This window comes from Triturus cristatus, chromosome 2_2 (genome assembly GCF_964204655.1).
Source record: "Triturus cristatus chromosome 2_2, aTriCri1.1, whole genome shotgun sequence".
Taxonomy (NCBI): Eukaryota; Metazoa; Chordata; class Amphibia; order Caudata; family Salamandridae; genus Triturus; species Triturus cristatus.
The window spans coordinates 946,520,023-946,540,534 of NC_140582.1; the positions used below are offsets into that span (position 1 = coordinate 946,520,023).

The following is a 20,512-nucleotide window of genomic DNA, read 5'->3' on the forward strand; positions in this document are numbered from 1 at the left end:
ATGCACAAATGATGAAATGGAAGTTGGCAGTCCCTCACCCCCACCCTCTTGGCACATATGTTGGCTTCCTGCCCGCTTCCAGCTCCATTCCCATAAGTGCAGCGCGATTGTGTACCAAGGAGCTTTGGAAACCTATGCAGTCATGCCACTTTGTTTTTCCTCCACAAACCATTGCAATTTAGTTCCATAGTACTGTTGGTTTTCATTGATGGGCATCCTTAGCCTAGTCACCAGAATTCTTTGGACTGTAAAACAGAAGTCTTGGACTGCAGCACTACATCCTTAATAATGTGGAGACACAGCATGATTCCCATAGCAGCCAAGGGCCTCATCGCACGTGTGACATAAAGCTAGATCAAACTCATATTGTGCCTACTCTACAGAGGTTGTAAACCAGCACGTGAACCAGAAAGCAGGGCTCCTTGTTATACTGTCTTCTTTGGCAGACTCCTTTTCTCCTCTCCCACCTTGAAGAATCAGAAGTTAAAAGCAAACTGATAGAATATCTCTCAACCGATGGAATTGCTGTTATTGCCCGAGCAGCCATAAACAAACTCTGGAGAAATCCTGTCACTGTGGCTCATAAGTCCCATACCGCCAGTCTTGGTAAGCTTTGGTCATTTCAACCCATCTAAAGCCTCAGCTCTCCTTCAGACAGGAGCTCAGTTAAGGCTCACACTCAGAGCTGCAGAGAGCTCAGCAGGACCACGAGCTTGCACAAAGGCTCACTTTCTCAGAATGTAGCCCGGTCGCCTCAGTCTTTCATCATACTGTGGTTGATAAAAATAAATACTGTTGAATGCAGTATTGGTAGTGCCAGATAAATTCATTTTGTCAGGGAACTAATACTCCGGCTCAGTAGTTTTCATTTTACACACATTTGTAATCCAAAATGTTAGCCCGAACTGATCAATTATGGTTTGCCAGAATTCCAACTGCCTTAATACATTCAGCTGTTAAGTGAAAACACGCTCCATGGATTCAAAGAAAGCAAAATATGATTATAATTTTCTGCTGCTCCCTCTCATCTCTCTCCCCCTTCTCCTGACCATTTTTATTTGATCATTTCACTTATCCCCTACTCCTTCTCCCCTTTACTTCTTGTCTCCACTCCCTCAATGCCCTCTTTGAATGCAAGGAACCGGAACACCTATTCTTTGTTGTCTGCATGCACAGAGACCCCATGTGGTCCAAGGTCAGATGCTGGTAACTAATAGAGTCGAGTTGTTTTTTCCATTCTGTATTCTGGAACTCGCATTGTTGCCATCATTAATGCAAGACTGCTAGAATAATAATACACCGAAACATGGTCTGGAAGCTTCCATCAAGAAAAACCTGGAAGACTAACAACCTTTTAGAATCCTCAACAGATAATATCTGGCACCAACTCTAGGTTGCATCTCCAGAAACCCTTTTGAAGGAGATGGTGCTATACTTGCCTAGGCGGACTACCTAGGTGGGCCCTCATGGAGGCAACAGAGGCAAAAGGTAGCCTAAAGAAATGAATCCTGTTAGAAATCACTGCTAGTAACTGAAATTATCCAGATTCAATGGGGAGAATGTTCGCTTCAGTCATTACTAAATATGAATTACCCCCACACTTGACTCATTCCAACCTAATGAGACGCGTTAAAATTAACAAATCCACAACAAAATAAAGGAAACTTCCTATTTGAATGCTTGGCTGCTGCCCTCTCCATATAAAGGTGCCTCTAATTCAGGACTGACAACCTAAAGAGACCATATCTGAACTTCAAACACCAAGAGTTCTTAATTGAGATTTAGACTTCTGAATGTTCCAGTTGTACAAATTGAGGTTAGCCGGATACATTTTAAAAAAAGGAACAAACAATGTGCTGTCTATTTTGTAACCAGGCGAAAGAAACCTGGCAAAACATTATTTAAACTGCTACTATTTTTAAAAAATACTTAAATTGTTCATAGCTGCAAAGATAAGAACAGTTACGACGTCATTTCATACCAATTTCAGACAGGCCAATTATTTTATTGCCTGTTTATTTAAATTCCTTAGTATTTACATATAATTACTTATTAGTACAATGAGACTAAAGAATCACATTCTTTTACTTGTTCATCAATAGCCCAACAGCTTAAATTAATTTTTCTTAATGTAATTTTCCCTACAAAGATAAAGACACAACCATTAGTGATGCTTAAATCATACCATTACATCTTCATATCCCTTATGAACTATCAAATCAAATGCGAATTTTAATTTGCAATCTATGCAGATACATTTATTGTGATTGATTTCATTTAAATCTCTACCATAAAACATTTAAGCTAAAACACATAAATTGATGTCTCCGCTTGTGACACTATACAACTTTTGGAAACCACAACAGTACAGCTCTCATGCAACACATGACTGTTTACGGTCTCTGTTGGTTCATTCCTTACGTGTCTTTTTTTTTTTTTAGAACATGCTCAGTGTGTTTCATGTTCCTCTCTGGTTCCTTTTTAAGTCCTGCCTGCGGTAGGGCATGTGCTAGTGCAAGTGCTTTCGCTTGCAAGACATTGGAACCAGCCACCTGCTTATCATTCGTTGATTTCATTTTCACTTTTACTTGCTGTCTCGTAATTGGCCAGCGCATACACCCCACTCAATCCAATCCACCTCACTCCGATCCAGTCCACCCCTCCTCAATTCATTGCACCCTACTCCAATCTAATCCAGTCCACCCCACTACAATCCACCCCTCTGCACTCCTGTCCATCCCACCACACTACTCCAATTCTGCCCACTCTACCCCATCCAGTTCACCCCACCCCATTCAGTCCATCCCACTCAATCCATTCCATTCATCCCTCCACACTCCAATCGAATCCAGTCCATCCCATCCCAATCCACCCCACCACACTCTAATCCACACACACATATCAAAGTGTATTAATGTTTAGACACTTGTCTTTAAAACGCAATACAATAATACACATTACATGATTAATAATAACCCCAACCCCACCCTCCATCAAACCATTCTACCGAATCTGTTATTGATTCCCACAGATCCACAATAAAAAATGTATCTTAAAAGAACTTGCATCACTATATTTCCATTCTTGCACTCAATCCTAAAATGTGCCATCGAGAGTCCTAACAAATCTCGGAACTGCAATCATTGCACTGTTAGCCCAAACTTATTTTAATAAAAAAAATTGACAAGGCGCAAGCTACATCTAAAAATTCCATAGGCTGTGGAACTCTCTTCCATTGCATCATAGGACCATACCTACCCTTCTTGCTTTCAGAAAGTAACTCAAGACCTGGCTTTTTAGCAATCTGTGATACTCCAGCTCAGGTCTCTGCAAGTGCCAAGACCCCTATGGGTAGAAGCGCTCTATAAAAGTCTCTATAACATAACATATTTACCAAACCGGCTTCCGTTTACCCACTACAATTCATCACCTTCCAGTCCAGTCCAATTCACCCCACTCCAAACTACCCTACTCTAATCCCATCCACCACACCCTTCCCCAATCCACCCCACCCCAAACCAATATGATACATCCAAATCCAATCCACTCCATCCAGTCCACACACTCCAATTCACCCCACTCCACTCTGTGTAACCCACTGTACCCCAATCCAATCCGCCTCACTTCCTCAATCCACTCCAACCCACTCCATCCTACTCCACTCTATGCCACTTCAGTCTGCACCACTCTACTCTACCCAACTCCATATGACACTGCACTCTACGACACTCTGTCACTAAACTCTACTGCCCTCTACTCAACTCTGCGACAATCTACTCCCCCCTACTCCACTCTAGGACACTAAATTTTAGCCATGCTGAACAGCAGCCACGCTGGTGTGTAACATTGAAAAACCACATTGCCAGTAGCTCTGTTATAGGCGAGACCTATTGGCTTTGCCAATGTTTGTTTCCCTTTCCTGATACCTCTTATATCGGTGTCCTATCTGACAGTAATAAAACGTTTTCCTGCCAGAGCAAGCTCCCGGAAAAGTGCACATGCTTGGTTTCATATAGGCATAAACCCTACGGTGACGTTCTAAGAGGAGGGCAGAGCTTGAATATTCTGCACAGCCCTTCGAGCAAGAAAACTCCGACCCAGCCTGGTTAGTTGGAAATGAGAACTTGATTGCCAATTGGCAGTTATTGTGTACCAAGCAGAATTTCACCAGGGCCTTCAAAGAAATGGATCGTGGAAGTAAAAAAAAAAAAAAAAAAGTGCTTTAATAGAAACAAAGGCTCTACATTGCTTGTAGGCACTTATAACCCTTCAAATCGATTCCATGTTTTGTTTATTGTTGTTTCCTTTGCCTAGACATCAGGTGGGCTGATGGAGGCAGCAAGCAGTGCCCCACCTTCAGCCACGAGCAGAGGAAACACTTCCTATTTTAAATTTGGCCCAGGAAACGCACCATCCTTTGGAGAGCTGTTGGGAGCTCAGACCAGAGGGCAGGCGCTGTTCTACAGTATTTAGGGTGTCTTCCATAGATTCACATGCCTGAATCATTCCCCGTCGTCAGTGTGGGAGTCCCACGGTACATAAAAAAGCAATGATTATGCATATAATAACCAAAAAACCTTGGTAACATAAAACCAGGAAGTAAAGTAGCCCTAAGCTACAAGAAAAAACTTCCTCACTTATGACTATCATAGTCATTATGTACAGTCCAAACTGCAGCCAATCAGGTGACAGCACCCACCAGAATGTTCTCCTCCGAGGCGCAGGCTCTCAGATTTTCTACCGCACGTCGTGTGAAGGGAGTCTCCCTGAGCTCTGCTCAGTACTTCACAATTTTATCTGTTTTTTTGCTTCTCTTCAGAATGCCATCTTCTAAGAGATCTCTCTTTAGGCCTTGTGAATCTTGTGGGAAGCTCCGGCTAATTTCAGAAGACCCCCCACAAGAAGTGCATTTACTGCCTTTATCCGGATCATGAGGTGAGAGATTGTAAAATCTGCAGGACCTTCCCTCAGAAGACCCTCAATAGAGAAGGGCGCCTACATCTGTGGCTACAGAAGATTAAAGACTAGGATAACCCCTTATCTGAGGTGGGAAGTGTGGCCTCTGGTTCATCTATGTCCTCTAGAAAGAGGATAGTTGAGGAAGATTTATCATCTCCTGGGGCTAAGGTGTCAAGAAAAGTTCAGCCCGCTAAGGGTTCTAGCTTGCCTTCAACTTCATCTTCAAAAAAGGCTTCTCCACCTTCAAAGTCTAAGCCTGTTACGCCCCCGAGAAAGACTGGAAAGTCTCTGGCGTCAAAAAGACTTCTTGAGAAAGATTTCCCTCAGCAAAAAGTTACGGCGGCGTCGACTGAGTAAACGCTACTTCTACGTCGACGATTACCTTCTCGTCGCCGAGACCCAAGATGATCATGTAATCAGCTTCATCTCCGTCGACGCTGGTCTCTGTTGCTGTTCGACCCATCTCATCGACGAAGGAGATTTCATCTATTGTCAGCGCTCCTTCGACGGCAAAAGTTAAGAAGACCTCGTCAACGATCGCTTCGTTGATGAAAACTTCCTCGTTGACGGCCACCTCGTCGTCAAAGACTGCCTCGTCGTCGTCGACAACTTCCTCGTCGACGAAGACTGACTCGTCGTCAAAGGCCACATCGTCAACGAAGATTGCCTCGCTGTCGGCGACCTCCTCGTCGACGAAGATTGCCTCGCCGTCGGCGACCTCCTCGTCGACGAAGATTGCCTCGCCGTCGGCGACCTCCTCGTCGACGAAGATTGCCTCGTCGTCGGCAACCTCCTCGTCGACGAAGATTGCCTCGTCGACGAAAACAGCTGCCTCGTCGACATTTACTATCCTGACGCCAGCCCCATCGATGACGATCTCGTCGACGCCTCTTTTGTCTTCTTGTACAGACTTGCAAGTTTGGTCTGCAACATCGGCTACTGCCTCCTCTGCCCTGCCTACAACAGCGGCTTCTTTGCTACAAAGACGTGGCTCCTCATTGGAAGCTCTTTCCCCATTGGAGTTGCCTGAGCAATTACTGGAATCTGAGGAGGAAGAAGAAGAGGAATCCGGAGAGGATGACAGATTCCGCACTGCTAGAAGTCCATCGGAATTGTTTATAAAGTATCAAGACGACGACCAGGAGGAAGAACCTTTCCCTGAGCCTAAAGCTCCAACTCCTGTCACGGTTCCTACAGCGCAAATGCCTTTGGCCTTGCTTAATAATTTACAAAATATGTTGGAAGACTATTATCGTCGTTTTCCTCCTTCTGAGTCAGCCAAGTCTATTCCATCAATGCCCATGCCAAGGGTTCCTGTATCTTCTTTAGGATCTCCTAGACCACATTCTCCAGTACCAAGTCATCATTCCCATGATGCTAATACCACGGACGATGACAGGGAAGAGGGGGAAGTGGATGATAGGTCTGTTATTTCAGAGTGGGACGAATTCCAAATTCAAACTCCATCACCGTCAGCTCCAGCTCCCGTTGACTCTCCTCCTGTGGACATCGGAGGTTTTCATCTCCTTATGGAGAGGGCGACAAAAAGGTTTCTCATACCTATGGATGGAGAGGGCGACAAAAAGGTTTCTCATACCTATGGAGACAAAGAAAGATGATTGCTTTCTTTATGATTTTGAAGATCAACCACGAAGGCAAATAAGGACAATTCCCATCATAAACTTCATCTAGAAGGAAAGGTTGAAGATCATGGCAGCACTGAATTCTCTTCCTGCAGTCTTGCCTCGGTTAGACAAAAAATATAAGGCACCAAGCAACTCACCTGAATGCCTAATAGGTCAGCCAAAAGCTGACTCTGTCATCGCCCAAGTGGCGCAGAGACGGGCCAGGAACCCCTCTTCGCCTATATCAGCTCCGCCAGACAGGGATGGAAGACGGCTGGATTCGATTGGGAAGAAGGTTTCCACTATGGCTGCGACGACTGTCCGTGCTGCAAATTCCATAGCCATATTAGGGAGATATGATAGGCAGATGTGGTCAGACATCTCCCCCTACATTAACATGCTGCCAGAACCTTCCGAGGCCTTGAAGATTTTACAGGAAGGAGAGTGTACCTCTGCGGAAGTCATTGACGCAGCCGTGGATGTTGCATCCACAGGATTCAGACAGTTAGCGGGTGCAGCAGTACGAAGGAGACTAGGTTGGCTAAAATCTACATCTTTTCACCAAGAGGTCCAAACCAAAATTATTGACATGCCGTTTGATGGGGAGTCACTATTCGGCCAACATGTCGATGAGCCCCTTCGGGCTATTAAAAAGACACGGAGAGGGCGAGATGTCTTGTTAGCCTTCAATTTCGAAAGTCGTCCTTTTGAGGTGCTGACGGACGTGGATCCTTCTCCAATAGGGGAGGTTACAATCAGCAAAGGTCATACCAAACCTCTCAGGGTAATCAAAGATATCAGCCCTACAGGCAGCAGTCATATGGACAGCGAGGTAACTCCTACTCGCAATCAAGAAGGAAGCCCTCCTATCGTGGACGGGATTCAAATAAAAAACAATGAGATCCGCCACCTGCCACCATTTCTGCAAATTTCCCAATCAAAAGTTGGAGGAAGAATATCCCAATTCTATTCGGACTGGTCTGTAATTACAACAGACAAGTGGCCAGAGGCCATGCTCTTGAGTTCACAAAGATTCCCCCAAACTCTCCTCCCAAAGGACCACCTCCTGCTCATCTCAAGGAGCTTTTTTCCCAAATAAATCTGATGATTCGGAAAGGAGCAATCGAAAAGGTCCCTCCTTTACAAAGAGGAGCAGGATTTTATTCGAGATTTTTCCTAAAACTAAAATAGTCGGGAGAATGGCGCCCCATCCTCGACCTTCGCGCCCTCAACAAATACCTGAAAAAATTATCTTTCCGAATGTTAACACTTCAAGAAATACTTAAACTACTTTCGGCGGGGGATCACATGGCCACCCTCGACCTCCAAGACGCTTATTGTCATTTGCCAATCCTACCCAGACAGAGAAAATTTTTACGGTTCAGAGTGGCTGGCAGAGACTTTCAATTCAGAGTCCTTCCGTTTGGTCTACGATCAGCACCCCGTGTGTTTACGAAGGTCCTAGCACCGGTGACCGCACACCTTCATCTGCAAGGAATTCAAGTCTTCCCATACTTGGACGACTGCTTTATCAAGGCACATTCTTTTCAAACCACAAACGCACATGTTCAGAAATGTCTGTCGCTATTCCAATCTCTGGGTCTCCATAAATTTAGAAAAATCTCATCTGACTCCATCACAGAGAAAGACCTTTCTGGGAGCCACATTGGACACCCAGCTGACTCAGGCCTTCGTCTCAAAAGAAAGACAACTCAAGATCTGCAAGCTAGCTCGCTTATTGCTATCAAAAGAGTGCGTTTCAGTCCGTTTGTACAAGTCTTTCCTATTGATGATTTCTTCCTGCATCCCTTTGATACCCAACTGCCATTTCAGAATGAGCCCTTTACAAGAAGAATTCAACCTTCAACGGTTGTAGATTTCGGGGTCTTTCGACGATGTTGTTCGCATCACTCCTCGGATGCGAGAAGCCTTCCATTGGTGGAATCAAATAAAGAACGTAAGGGAAGGATGTGCATTCCTGGTCGAACTGCCGGATTTCACTATAACCACAGATGCTTCCCTCGAGGGATGGGGGGCGCACCTTCAAGGGATGGCGGTCAATGGCAAGTGGAGTTTAAAACAAAAGAAGTGGCATATCAACCTTCTTGAGTTGCGAGCCATTTTCTTGGCCCTGAAGTCATTTCGAACCATCATTCAGGGATCCTCAGTACTAATTCAAACAGACAATACTACAAGTATGCATTACCTGAACAAGCAGGGAGGGACGAAGTGAGCCGTACTATCTCAACAAGCTAAAGACATCTGGGACTGGGCGATTCGTCACAAGATCAGCCTTTCAGCTATTCATGTTCCAGGAGTCGCCAATGATCTAGCGGATTCCCTCAGCAGGTCAACAATATCCAGTCACGAGTGGGAGCTACATCAACCAACTTTAAACGGAGTCTTTCAAAAGTAGGGCCACCCCGATCTAGACCTGTTTGCGACCAGCCAGAACCGCAAATGCCCATCCTTTGCAAGTTGGGTTCCCCACAACGACTCATGCGGGAATGCGTTTTCGATTAATTGGTCGCAGATATATGCCTACGCCTTTCCTTCGATTCCGTTGGTTCCACGAGTTCTCAGCAAGATCAAGAAACAACCTTGCCGCATGATACTCATTGCTCCCAGATGGCCTCGCCAATACTGGTTCACCGAACTTCTCCTCCTCTCGGAGTGCGATCCCATTCAGTTTCAACAACTACCGAACCTTCTGTCCATACAGAACAGACAGATCTGTCACTCGGACCCAGCATCTTTGAGATTAGCGGCATGGCTCCTCAACACCTTGAAGTCGCACACCTAAATATTCCTGTGGACTGTCAGGAAGTTTTAGCTAATGCTCGAGCGCCTGCTACTTTTAAAACATACAAGCTAAAATGGAAAAGGTTTTGCATGTGGTGTCAATCTGTCAATATTCACCCAATTCATGCAAAACCGGAACAAATTTTACCGTTCTTTCTTCATTTGGCAAGATCGGGCCTCTCCCATTCTACTTTGAAGGTGTTCTTGGCGGCGATTTCAAGGTTTCGGCAGGATGCATCTAATTCTCTTTTTCAAACAGTCATTCAGCAATTCTTCAAGGGATTGTTTCGGATGTTTCCCCCTATTTGGCGTCCACCTCCATCCTGGCATCTTAATGTACTTATGCGGCACCCCTTCGAACCTATTCATAAAGTGGACTTAAAGTTCCTTTCTTGGAAATTTTCTTTACTATTGGCTCTGACATCAGCAAGGAGAGTCAGTGACATTCAAGCTTTCACTATTAATCCACCTTTTCTTCAATTTACCTCAAAATCAGTAGTGCTACGCACCAATCCCAGCTTCATGCCAAAAGTACCTGCGGACTTCCACCTTAATGAATCTATAATTCAGCTGCGGAAAGGGCCTTGCATTCCCTTGACATCAGGAGATGCCTCAAGTTCTATTTACAACGGACTGCAACAATCCGTAAATCAGACCAACTGTTTGTGGCCTATGGTAGATTACGTCAAGGACATTCTGTTTCCAAACCAACCATAGCTCGTTGGATTTCTGCTGCAATTTGTCTATGCCATGAACAGGCGGGAAGACCTTTGCAGGCAACCCCAAGAGCGCTTTCTACGAGGGCAATTGCTTCATCTACCGCTCTCTTTGCCAGTGTGCCTCTTCATCAAATCTGCAGAGCGGCAACTTGGTCCAACAGACACACTTTTACCAAGCACTACTGTTTGGAGGCCTCAAGCGATGCAGATGCATCAGTGGGACAAGCTGTTCTCCGCAAGCTTTTCAAATAAGGTGAGCCTCTGTTCTCCCTCCTCCACTATGCTCTTTTTTATAAGACGCTGTTACTATGTCTTGAAATTGTTTTGCATATGTTGAACACAAATGTAGTTATGTAGGATTATGACAATTTGGTACTTCATTGCATGATATATGTGTGTGTGTGTGTATATATATATATATATATATATATATATATTCAGTTTTTATATATAGAGATGTATATTTACTATGGTACAAAGAGCGTCTTATGAGCATTACGTTCTGTACTGCTATCTACTCTGATTCAGGCATGTGAATCTGTGAAAGACACCCTAAATACTGGAGAAGAACAATAATTACTTACCTGTAATCTGTGGTTCTCCAGTATTGGTGTCTTTCATAGATGTTATGTTAAAAAGACTTTTAGAGTGCACGTTCACCAACGGTTTCTTGGCACTTGAGCAAAGACAAGTTAGAGCAATCACAGTGAGGAACAGTCAATTAATAGTAGGCCAGGGTAAAGAGCCATGTTTTGAGAGATTTCCTAAATTTTGAGTAAGGGGAGGTAAGGCGCAGTTCGGGTGGGAGGGAGTTCCAGAACTGTGGGGCTAGAGATGAAAATCTTAGCCCGCCATGTTTTTTCCTTTTAAAAGGACAGGGGGTCAAGAGGTTCATGTTGGAGGAGCGAAGCTCTCGAGAGGGGACATATTGCTGATTTTTTGTGGCGATAAAAACTGGTCCATGGGATGAAAGTGCTTGATAGATCATATAGCCAAGTTGGAAGAGACAGCGTTGAGTGACGGGGAGCCAATGGAGGCTTTTAAGCAGCGGTTTAACGTGGTGGGATTTAGGCTGGCCATAGACAAGCCTTGCTGCTTGGTTCTGTACTAGTTGTCGGCGGCGGGATTGGTAGGCCGGAGTACAAGGAGTTAGCGTAATCTATGTGAGATATGACAAGAGCAAGGATCACTTGGGTAAGCGCCTCTGTGGAGAGAAATCTGCTAATTTTACGAATTCTTCTTAAGTGGAAGAAACAAGCGGAGACCACAGAATTTATCTGAGCCTTCATGGTAAGATCACTACTAATAATGATCCCCAGACTCTTAACCGAGCTAACTGGAGAGGGGGGACATCCTAGTGAATTGGGCCAGAAGTTGGAGTTCCAAGGGTTGGCAGGGGCCCCGGTGAGGACTAGCTCGGTTTTATCAGGATTGAGCTTGAGCTGATTTAAGTTCATCAAGTTACTGATAAAGTTCATAGTGGATTGAAAGTTTTCCATTGAGGAGGGAGAAGAGTTGATGGTGAAGACTAACTGGAAGTCGTCGGCATTGTTAAAAGTGACGACTTCTCTCTTGCGGAGGGCAAGGTTCAGGGGAAAAATGTACAGATTGAAAAGAAGAGGGGAAAGAGAGGAGCCCTGTGGGACTCCACAGGATAGTCTTCTCTTCTCCAAGGTGAAGTTAGCAAGGCGAACTGCTTGATAGCGGTCGCTGAGGAAAGAGGAGATCCACTTCAGAGGGAGCCCCCGGATCCCGGCACTATCGACCCGATCGACCAGTAAATCGTGGTTGGTGGTGTCGAAAGCCGCCGACAGATCCAGAAGCACAAGGGCCTGCGAGATGTTGTGATCTGCCCCCCTTCCTAAGTTTGTCGAGGACTGCCAGGACAATAGACTCAGTTGAGTGTTCGGGTCTGAAGCCCGCTTGATGTGAGTCAAGGTGGTGGGTGTGCTCAACAAAAGTGCTCAAGCACTTGGTGACATGGGCCACTAGGATTTTACCAAGGAAAGGTAGTAGAGATATAGGACGGAAGTTGCTGAGCGTTAGGGGGTCAGAGCCTGTTTTTTTTAAGATAGGCACAACTTCTGCGCTCTTGAAGAGGTTGGGGACAATACCCTCCGTGAGGGAATTGTTAAGGAGCGATAGGGGGGGTTCGGGGAAGTGAAGGAAGGCTTCCCGAATGATGTGAGGGGGGCAGCTGTCCGTAGGGGAGCCGGAACAGACCTGAGTGAGAAGGGAGAAAAAGTTCTCCTGAGTGATAGGTGATATGTGGTCTAGGCGATGGGGGTTCTGGTAGGGGCAGTCAGAATCTGGAAGAGGGTAGCCTTGGGAATGCTAGCTTTAATGATATTGATTTTATCAGTAAAGTAAGAGTTAAGGGAGTCACATAGAAGCTGAGAGGGGATGGGTTTAGCGGTGACACGGTCAGGTTTGACAAGTTCATCCACGATGGAGGAAATGTCTTTAGCTTTGTTTGTGAAAGTGAGAATTTTTGAGGAGAAATATTCAGCTTTGGCTAGGAGGATGGCGTTTTTATAGTCTTTCAGAGCCATGGTGAAAGTGGCCTTTTTAGGTCTCGGCTCGAAGGCTGTGCTTGCGCAGTCTCGATCCGAGATTGAATGACTTGGAGAAGAGGGGCTTGAACCCGCCCCTCTTCTCCCCTGTTCTCCATTGGCTGACCTCTTGAATGCTGGCCAGCCATTGGAGAAGAGGTCCCGTCACTCCGATCAGGCCCCGTCCTTTTCGGATCGGGGGGCGTGATTTTTTCAGAAAGTCTAATTATCTCCTCCAGCCAATGGCAAGAGGAGATAAAAGCAAAACACGCCCCCGAATCCGAAAACGACACTGCGTTTCTCCGAGAAAGGCGGTGGTGTGCTTGTTAAGTCCCTGGGTCAGGCTGCGCAATCAGAGCAAGCGTGCAGCAAGGTTCCCACCCCCACTCGGCTCCACTGGAACAATCACTGCTGTAGAGTTATAATCGTGACTTGCCCCGTAAACCCGTGTTCAAACGAGCAAATCCCTGTTTTGAGGTAATTCGCCATGGATGCGTTCTTTGTATCCCGCTTGTCAAATACATTGTCGGAACATTAACTGACAAAACGAAGAAGGTGAAGTGCCATGTATGTAAACAGGAAGCCACACGGGTCCTGCTCCCAAGCACTAAAGATTATTATGTCTTGAACAACCGACCCCAAGGAGACGACTGGGAAAAAAAAGCTTTGAAAAACCGACATTATAAGGAAGTGTTTTTAAGACTAGAGTTACACATCCGACGGGTTGATAAAAACCAGACATACGTCCGAAATCTAGAATGGCCATTCACGTACCAGCTCCCTTAAACCATGCCGGGAGGAGGAAAGGCGGAAGAACAAACGAGGCATTTGCTATTAAAAAGTTTAAGCTTAAATGTGCTGTCACGGGAGAAGCATGCCTGTTCCAGTCTCCCTCCGTTGCTACCAAATGCGAGCACGGGGATATAAAACACCTCTCTTCGGAAAAAATACTCCCCAGTTCAGCCATCTTCCCCTGATTCCCTGGTCCGAAACACCGGGGGATTAATAACAAGCAGAATGATGCTCGACTATCCGAACGTCCAATTCCCATTGTGGGGTTCTCCCTCCCTCTTCCCTATTACGTTTCGTTCACATCAACATCACTACCAGCTACCACCGGAAAAAACTTCCGCTGCTTCTGACGCAATTTCCTGCCTCCATCTTTTTCGCTGGAGCGCAGTGCTTTAAGATTTTAGACGCCCATCAGACGGCATCATCGGAAAATCTGCCTGCTTTACTCTAAGCGTCAGCACAAGAACTGCCGTTACATGCCTGGCAGACCTTCCGAGTCAGGACGTACACTACAAGCTTTTACCGGTCAGTGTCGGAGCTCTATGCCTCTTTGGCATGTACAAAATAATTCGACTTCCCTCGGAACCCGCCATCCACCCTCGCAATTTACTGTTTATCGCCGTGTTTTCGGGGCTCGGGCGCCGCCAAGGCCGTTGCTGTGTATGTGGGTTGTATGGTCGTGTGTGCGGGTTGCAGATGAAGCGTAGCGTGATCCGCCGATGGTTGGCAAAAAAAGCGGCATAGCGTGGCGCTGGCTCAAGGCGCCTTATGTCTCGGCAATCGAGGATATATTGGGGCGCTAGTTTGGGCCGAAGTATATAAGAGTGCCTTTTCTATAAGTCTGTGGGGTCACTTTGCTACAGATGGAAAAGTGACGATTGATAGCAACAATCAAGCTCCATTGGGGTGGGAGTGACAGAGATAATGTAGAACTCCGAGATCATACATGCTGACCAGACCCGATTCAGGTGGGGTGAAAAGATCAAATTGTTTTCAATTAGCTTCGTTCCGGCTAAAGTTGAACTCACTACAGTCCGAGCCAGTGTAAAAAAACACCTCCCACTCCGTTATGTTTTTCAAAATTACACTACCATTTTTAGGTCTCCCCTCCCCCCTTGTCCCGCCCACATACGGAGGTTCTCGGCTGCAGTATTACCGTGATCAGGCGTCCTGCGAGTGCGTTGGCACGGGGATAGTTTGGTGACTAAAGGCAGCGTCCAGGACGCAATGGGCACTGCTTCCCTGTCGGGCATGCATTTACACAGCAGAGGACGATTATGAGAGAACGGAAGAACTCCTACAGGGTTAAATAAAGAACGAATCATTATAGTAGCAAAAGAGGCATTTTGTTATAAACAGTGATTAATATGCCTGACCAATTCTCTCTGTTTAAATGTATGTGTAGTACATTTATTTTGCTTCATGATGCAATAATTTTTGGAAGGTACCGGTCACCTGTCGTTAACAAAATAAAAAACACACACACAGACGTTTAACTGTACAGTGGCATGCTGGACCGTGTGTGTCCTTTCTAACGAGGCGTACACGTCACACGGGAGGTTTGTATTTTTAATGGGCTGGTTTAAAAAAAAAAAAAATCTCGAATTTAATTCTTTCCAAGTTAAATTATTTTCCAGAATAGCTCCCATGGTATTTTGGGACACGTCACTGAGGTTACGCTAAGAAAACTTCTAAGCAGGAGTAGAAATTGTGTGTAAAAGTCACCCCTCCTGCTGTGGCCACATCACTCACGCATGTTCGGCTGCAACATAGACCGGCCGATTCATGTGTTATTGTTTACATTGAACTGCCAATGCTCGAGACCCGCGTCGTGCCTGTCAAGCACCGCGCTTTCCCCTTCCAGGAGCGCTTTTAGACACTGTTTGGGGGCACTTCAGGGCGAACACTGCTTAGTATGATTCCTTCTTAGGTCACGTCCTCTAGCTCTTCTTGGATGTTGTGGAACTCGGCCCTAATGAATCTTCGAAGCGCTTTAATACAATTATAAACTCAAACTGTTTTATCATTGCTTTTCTGCTCATTCAACACCCTGTACAGCGCTCTGAAACCTAGACAGAGTCCGCGCTATGATAAACAGTAAATGATGCATTCTAGCGCATCGAAGCTGGCCATTGTGGCACAGCACCTGTTATAGAAATTCTCTCTACCATAACAAAACATAGGCATTCATTGGGAGTGTTTGGCAGTTTGTTTGAGCCGGGGCTGTGATGGATGCTGTAGTTTCTGAGTGTGATGCTGCGCAGGAGCCAAGGACAGGAGTCATGTGCGTCTGCTCTCGACCTTGTCTCCAGCTTTATCTTATTTTATGTTTGATGCAGAGTGGCTCTGTGTATGTGGGTGGCTCTGTGTGTGTGTGTGGCTTTGTGTGTGTGGGTGCAAATGCAATAGGTCTTGCATTTGAGAGTGTCATGAGCAATGCCAATAGCTCTAACTTTAACAATGCCGAGACCATTGCATTGTAAATGCTTGTTTAAAGGGCAGTAATCTAGTCTCCACTTCCGTTCAAGTTGGCGTAGGGCTAATTTTTTCCCCTTCAGGTCAATGGTAAACCAACGTTGAGCGTCGTGGGACCTCATGTTTCTGATCTTTTTCAGTGGGGCTAGTCTTTCCCTAGCCGAGGCTAGCCAGGCATTTATGTTTTCCGCTTGGGTGTGAGGGGAGACAATGCGGCCAGTAGGCATGAGGTTATGGAGCATAGGGGAGGCTAGAGTGGCACACAGTGCCGTGGAGTCGATCCGGCTCCAGTTTCTGACCATGGCGGTGTCAGAGGAAGGGGCTGTGGTAGGGGGGGGGTGGGGTAAAAGGAATAGAGAAGGAAATAGAGTGGTGGTCGGACCAAGTGCAGGGGAGAATTTGGAGGTCGGCTACCCCAAGATTGGATGTCCAAACCTGATCAAGGGTGTGTCCTTTTATATATGTAGCCACCTTGATGTGCTGGGAGTAGTTCATACCGGATGTATGACGTTACAACGCATACTTTTACAACGCATGCACTTACAACGCAATTTTTACAACGCAACATCCACTACAACGCATTGCATTACATCGCATGACACTACAACGCATTTTTAAAAACTACCTTTACAACGCATTCCATTACATCGCATACCACCTTTACAACGCATACCATTACAACGCATAATATTACATTGCATTTAAGGTAAGTATTGGATAGTATAGGGGTAAAAATTACTATTCTAACTTCAGGGGGTGCAACAGTAGGGTAAATGTTGGATAGTATAGGGGTAAAAATTACTATTCTAACTCCAGGGGGTGCAACAGTAGGGTAAGTGTTGGATAGTATAGGGGTAAAAATTACTATTCTAACTCCAGGGGGTGCAACAGTAGGGTAAGTGTTGGATAGTATAGGGGTAAAAATTACTATTCTTACTCCAGGGGGTGCAACAGTAGGGTAAGTGTTGGATAGTATAGGGGTAAAAATTACTATTCTAACTCCAGGGGGTGCAACAATAGGGTAAGTGTTGGATAGTATAGGGGTAAAAATTACTATTCTAACTCCAGGGGGTGCAACAGTAGGGTAAGTGTTGGATAGTATAGGGGTAAAAATTACTATTCTTACTCCAGGGGGTGCAACAGTAGGGTAAGTGTTGGATAGTATAGGGGTAAAAATTACTATTCTAACTCCAGGGGGTGCAACAGTAGGGTAAGTGTTGGATAGTGTAGTGTAATATTATGCGTTGTAATGGTATGCGTTGTAAAGGTAGTATGCGATGTAATGGAATGCGTTGTAAAGGTAGTTTTTAAAAATGCGTTGTAGTGTCATGCGATGTAATGGAATGCGTTGTAGTGGATGTTGCGTTGTAAAAATTGCGTTGTAAGTGTAGTGCGTTGTAAAAGTTGTGTTGTAAAGGTTGTTCCCCAGTTCATACCAGTTAATAGTTCAGTGAATTCAGCCGAACATGGGCTTTCCCGCTCATCATGGGGCCAATAGTTAAAGTCGCCGATGATCAGCACTCTAGCGTGATTTATGACCAACCCCGCTATCAAATTACCGAATAACTGCGAGAATGTAGGCATATGGAAAGGGGGCCTATAGAAAAGTGCACAGATAAAAGAGTAGCAGTTGGAATCGAGCTTAAGAAGAAGACTGTCAACGAAGGGTATGGTCAATGTAGTAAGGGAGGTGAATTTGTATGACTGCGATATTATAGCTGCAACTCCGCCCCCTGCTTTCTTCTCCAGCCTATTGGACTGGAGGATGTAGTAGTTGTCAGGGATAGCTGCCAAGATGTCAGGGCTGGAATCGTCTGTGAGCCAGGTTTCTGACAGACGAAGCAGGTCAGGTTTGATGGTATCTAAGAGATAGAAAATCTCTAATTGATGTTTGACCATCGAGCGTGGAAGGTAGTAGATGGACAGTTTGTCCAGTCCTGAGCTGATAGGGGGTGTCGAAGTTTTAAATTTACTGTTAAAGCCATTAGGAGGAGTTGTTGGCTTTTGTGCGGGCGGGTTGATGGGTAATTTAGCGGCAGGGTCCTTGTAAGTCAGAATCCCCAGTTTGTCAAATGTGTTAATGGTGCCAGAGTCAATGGCCCATGAACCCTGGAGGGAAAATAGCTCTGATGCAGAGTAACAGGTGGTGCGGGCATAGTGTGTAGCCCCTGGCCCCTGCCGGGCGCAGACGGGCTTGCCTTGGGCGCGCCCCCTGCGCTCATCCGCTGCGCGACAGGGGGGACATGTGGCAGATATAGGCTGAGAGCGCGGCGCTGATTGCGGCGCTCCGCCCCCAACAGCCACAGGAAACAAGACTATCTGCCTGCACCCTCCACATCAATCGGGGAGCCCCGTGGTGGACCGAGGTGCAGGCGGCAAAGTAAAATCAAAGTAAGCACAGTATTTTCAGTAATAAAAACTCTAAAGTGCAAATGAGCAGTTTTAAAAAGGAAGTACAAGCGGTGTGCAGATAATTAATGCTGGGCCTCTCACCAAGACTTAATTAATTATTTAGACGCTGTGATTCTCAGCTCGCGTCCGCTGCGCGACAAGAGAGGCTTGTGGCAGATATAGGCTGTGAGCACGGCGCTGAGAGCGGCGCTCCGCCCCCAACAGCCACAGGAAACAGACTATTTGCCTGCACCCTCCACATCAATCGGGGAGCCCTGTGGTGGACCGAGGTGCAGGCGGCAAAGTAAATTCAAAGTAAGCACAGTATTTTCAACAGTAAAGTGCAAATGAGCAGTTTTAAAAAGGAAGTACAAGCGGTGTGCAGATAATTAATGCTGGGCCTCTCACCAAGACTTAATTAATTATTTAGCCGCTATGATTCTCAGCTCGCGTTCACATGCAACCCGCCCACGTCCCCTCAGAGGCTGGTTTAGGTTATTAGACTTTGGTTCACTCCTGTGCGAGAAAATCTGAGAGCCTGAGCCTCTGAGGAGAACATTCTGGTGGGTGCTGTCGCCTGAGTGGCTGCAGTTTGGACTGTACATAATAACTATGATAGTCATAAGTGTGGAAGTTTTTTCTTGTAGCTTAGGGCTACTTTACTTCCTGGTTTTATGTTACCATGGTTTTTTGGTTATTATATGCATAATTATTGCTTTTTTATGTACCATGGGACTCCCACTCCGATGACTTGGAATGATTCAGGCATGTGAATCTAAGAAATTCACCAATACTGGAGAACCACATATTACAGGTAAGTAACTATTGTTCTTCATTTTTCACTAGCAGAACACAGGGCTGTTTTCATCAGAAATCTGGGTGGGTGTAACTATCTTATCAAGTATTTGTGGCAGATCGAGGGATGCATTTATGGATGAGGGGAAAATCTTGCAATTTTGTTAAGAGAAGATGATAGACCAGCATTGGCAAATCCAATAGGTCCAGCTTATAACTGGAAATGCAAATGAGGCCAGTGCTTGTTTTTGTATGCAGCTGAAACATCAGGATACAAAAAATGTGTCCTTGTTTACCTTCTTCGACATTGCTTCCTGATTTGCCATGTTCTGTCAGCGGAACCAGTACCTAACATCTCATTTGTTCACACTCCTATTACACCACTAGATCTCTATAAGTGCATATGAGTGCAGACAACACAGTTGTAGGACAGCATTAAGACGCCGTGAGGTGAAAAATGTATGTTTGGCTCATTAAAAAAACCTTGTTAGCATTAGCATATTTGTCTGAGCCTCGCAGCTTCGGTAAGACCTCTAACAGCACTTCACCTTTTGAGACTGAGGAAAATAACTAAATTTGTGTACTCACTTCTTTCCATAGGACCTATCTGGATCAGAACTGTACACCCAGACAGCCAGTCTTTTACACCCGGTTGTGTACGCAACTGCAGTGGTCCTACTTTTGTGTCTTTTAACAATCATTGTCAGCTATGTTTATCATCACAGGTAAGATGAGGCAGTGAATAAGCAATAATTACTTGCACTGATATCTTGCGTAACATTTTCTTCCTAACACATAGAGATATGGCTGCATGAGCATCACAGACCTCAAATGAGGAACACACTGGCAATTTGTTAGTGACCTAGTTATGTATTTTGTCAATAGTTTGTCCCATGCTCAAAGAACCCTTTTCTATGTAGAGTACACGTTAAGTAAATTTGCTTAGTAAATGACTCCTCGTTGGCATGGGAGCAGAGCATTCTTTCTATCCATTTTTGTTTTGTTTTCATCTCACCATCGCCCTATGCCTTTGAACGAGTATGACTAAATTTGTCCCGTCTTTGAACCCATGCTCATCCCTCGTTGGAACAAAAGTCGTGTGGGCAGCAGTGCTGCAACTTCAACAGTTATAAATTTGACACCTTGTCAATACGCAGTGAGAGTGGCGTCCCAAAACAGGTCACAGTGGAAACCAGTCACATGCCTTTTTCTTTTAATACATTTGCAAGTCCAGTAGATTGTCAATGGCTTCCAGGATGAAATGTGGACTTTTGTATTTGAATCATGGCAAATTGCTACTACAGAACAAATGAGGCATGCACGCTTCCATGCAAACTGATACCGAGGCATTCAGCTAAGGCTCTTTATAGTGCCAAATAACGACGCGAGCCCAGCACCCGGG

The 20,512-nt window shown here is 45.4% G+C and overlaps 1 protein-coding gene across 1 annotated transcript in view; it reads left to right on the forward strand.

Annotated features, from left to right (window-relative positions):
- The window catches only part of ADGRA3 (adhesion G protein-coupled receptor A3), a 399,594-nt gene that overhangs the window by 320,172 nt on the left and 58,910 nt on the right, over positions 1 to 20,512 (forward strand). The window contains exon 15 of the mRNA XM_085642355.1: positions 19,711 to 19,835. Coding sequence (XP_085498481.1) covers positions 19,711 to 19,835 — 125 coding nt within the window. The remainder of the gene's footprint in view (positions 1 to 19,710; positions 19,836 to 20,512) is intronic.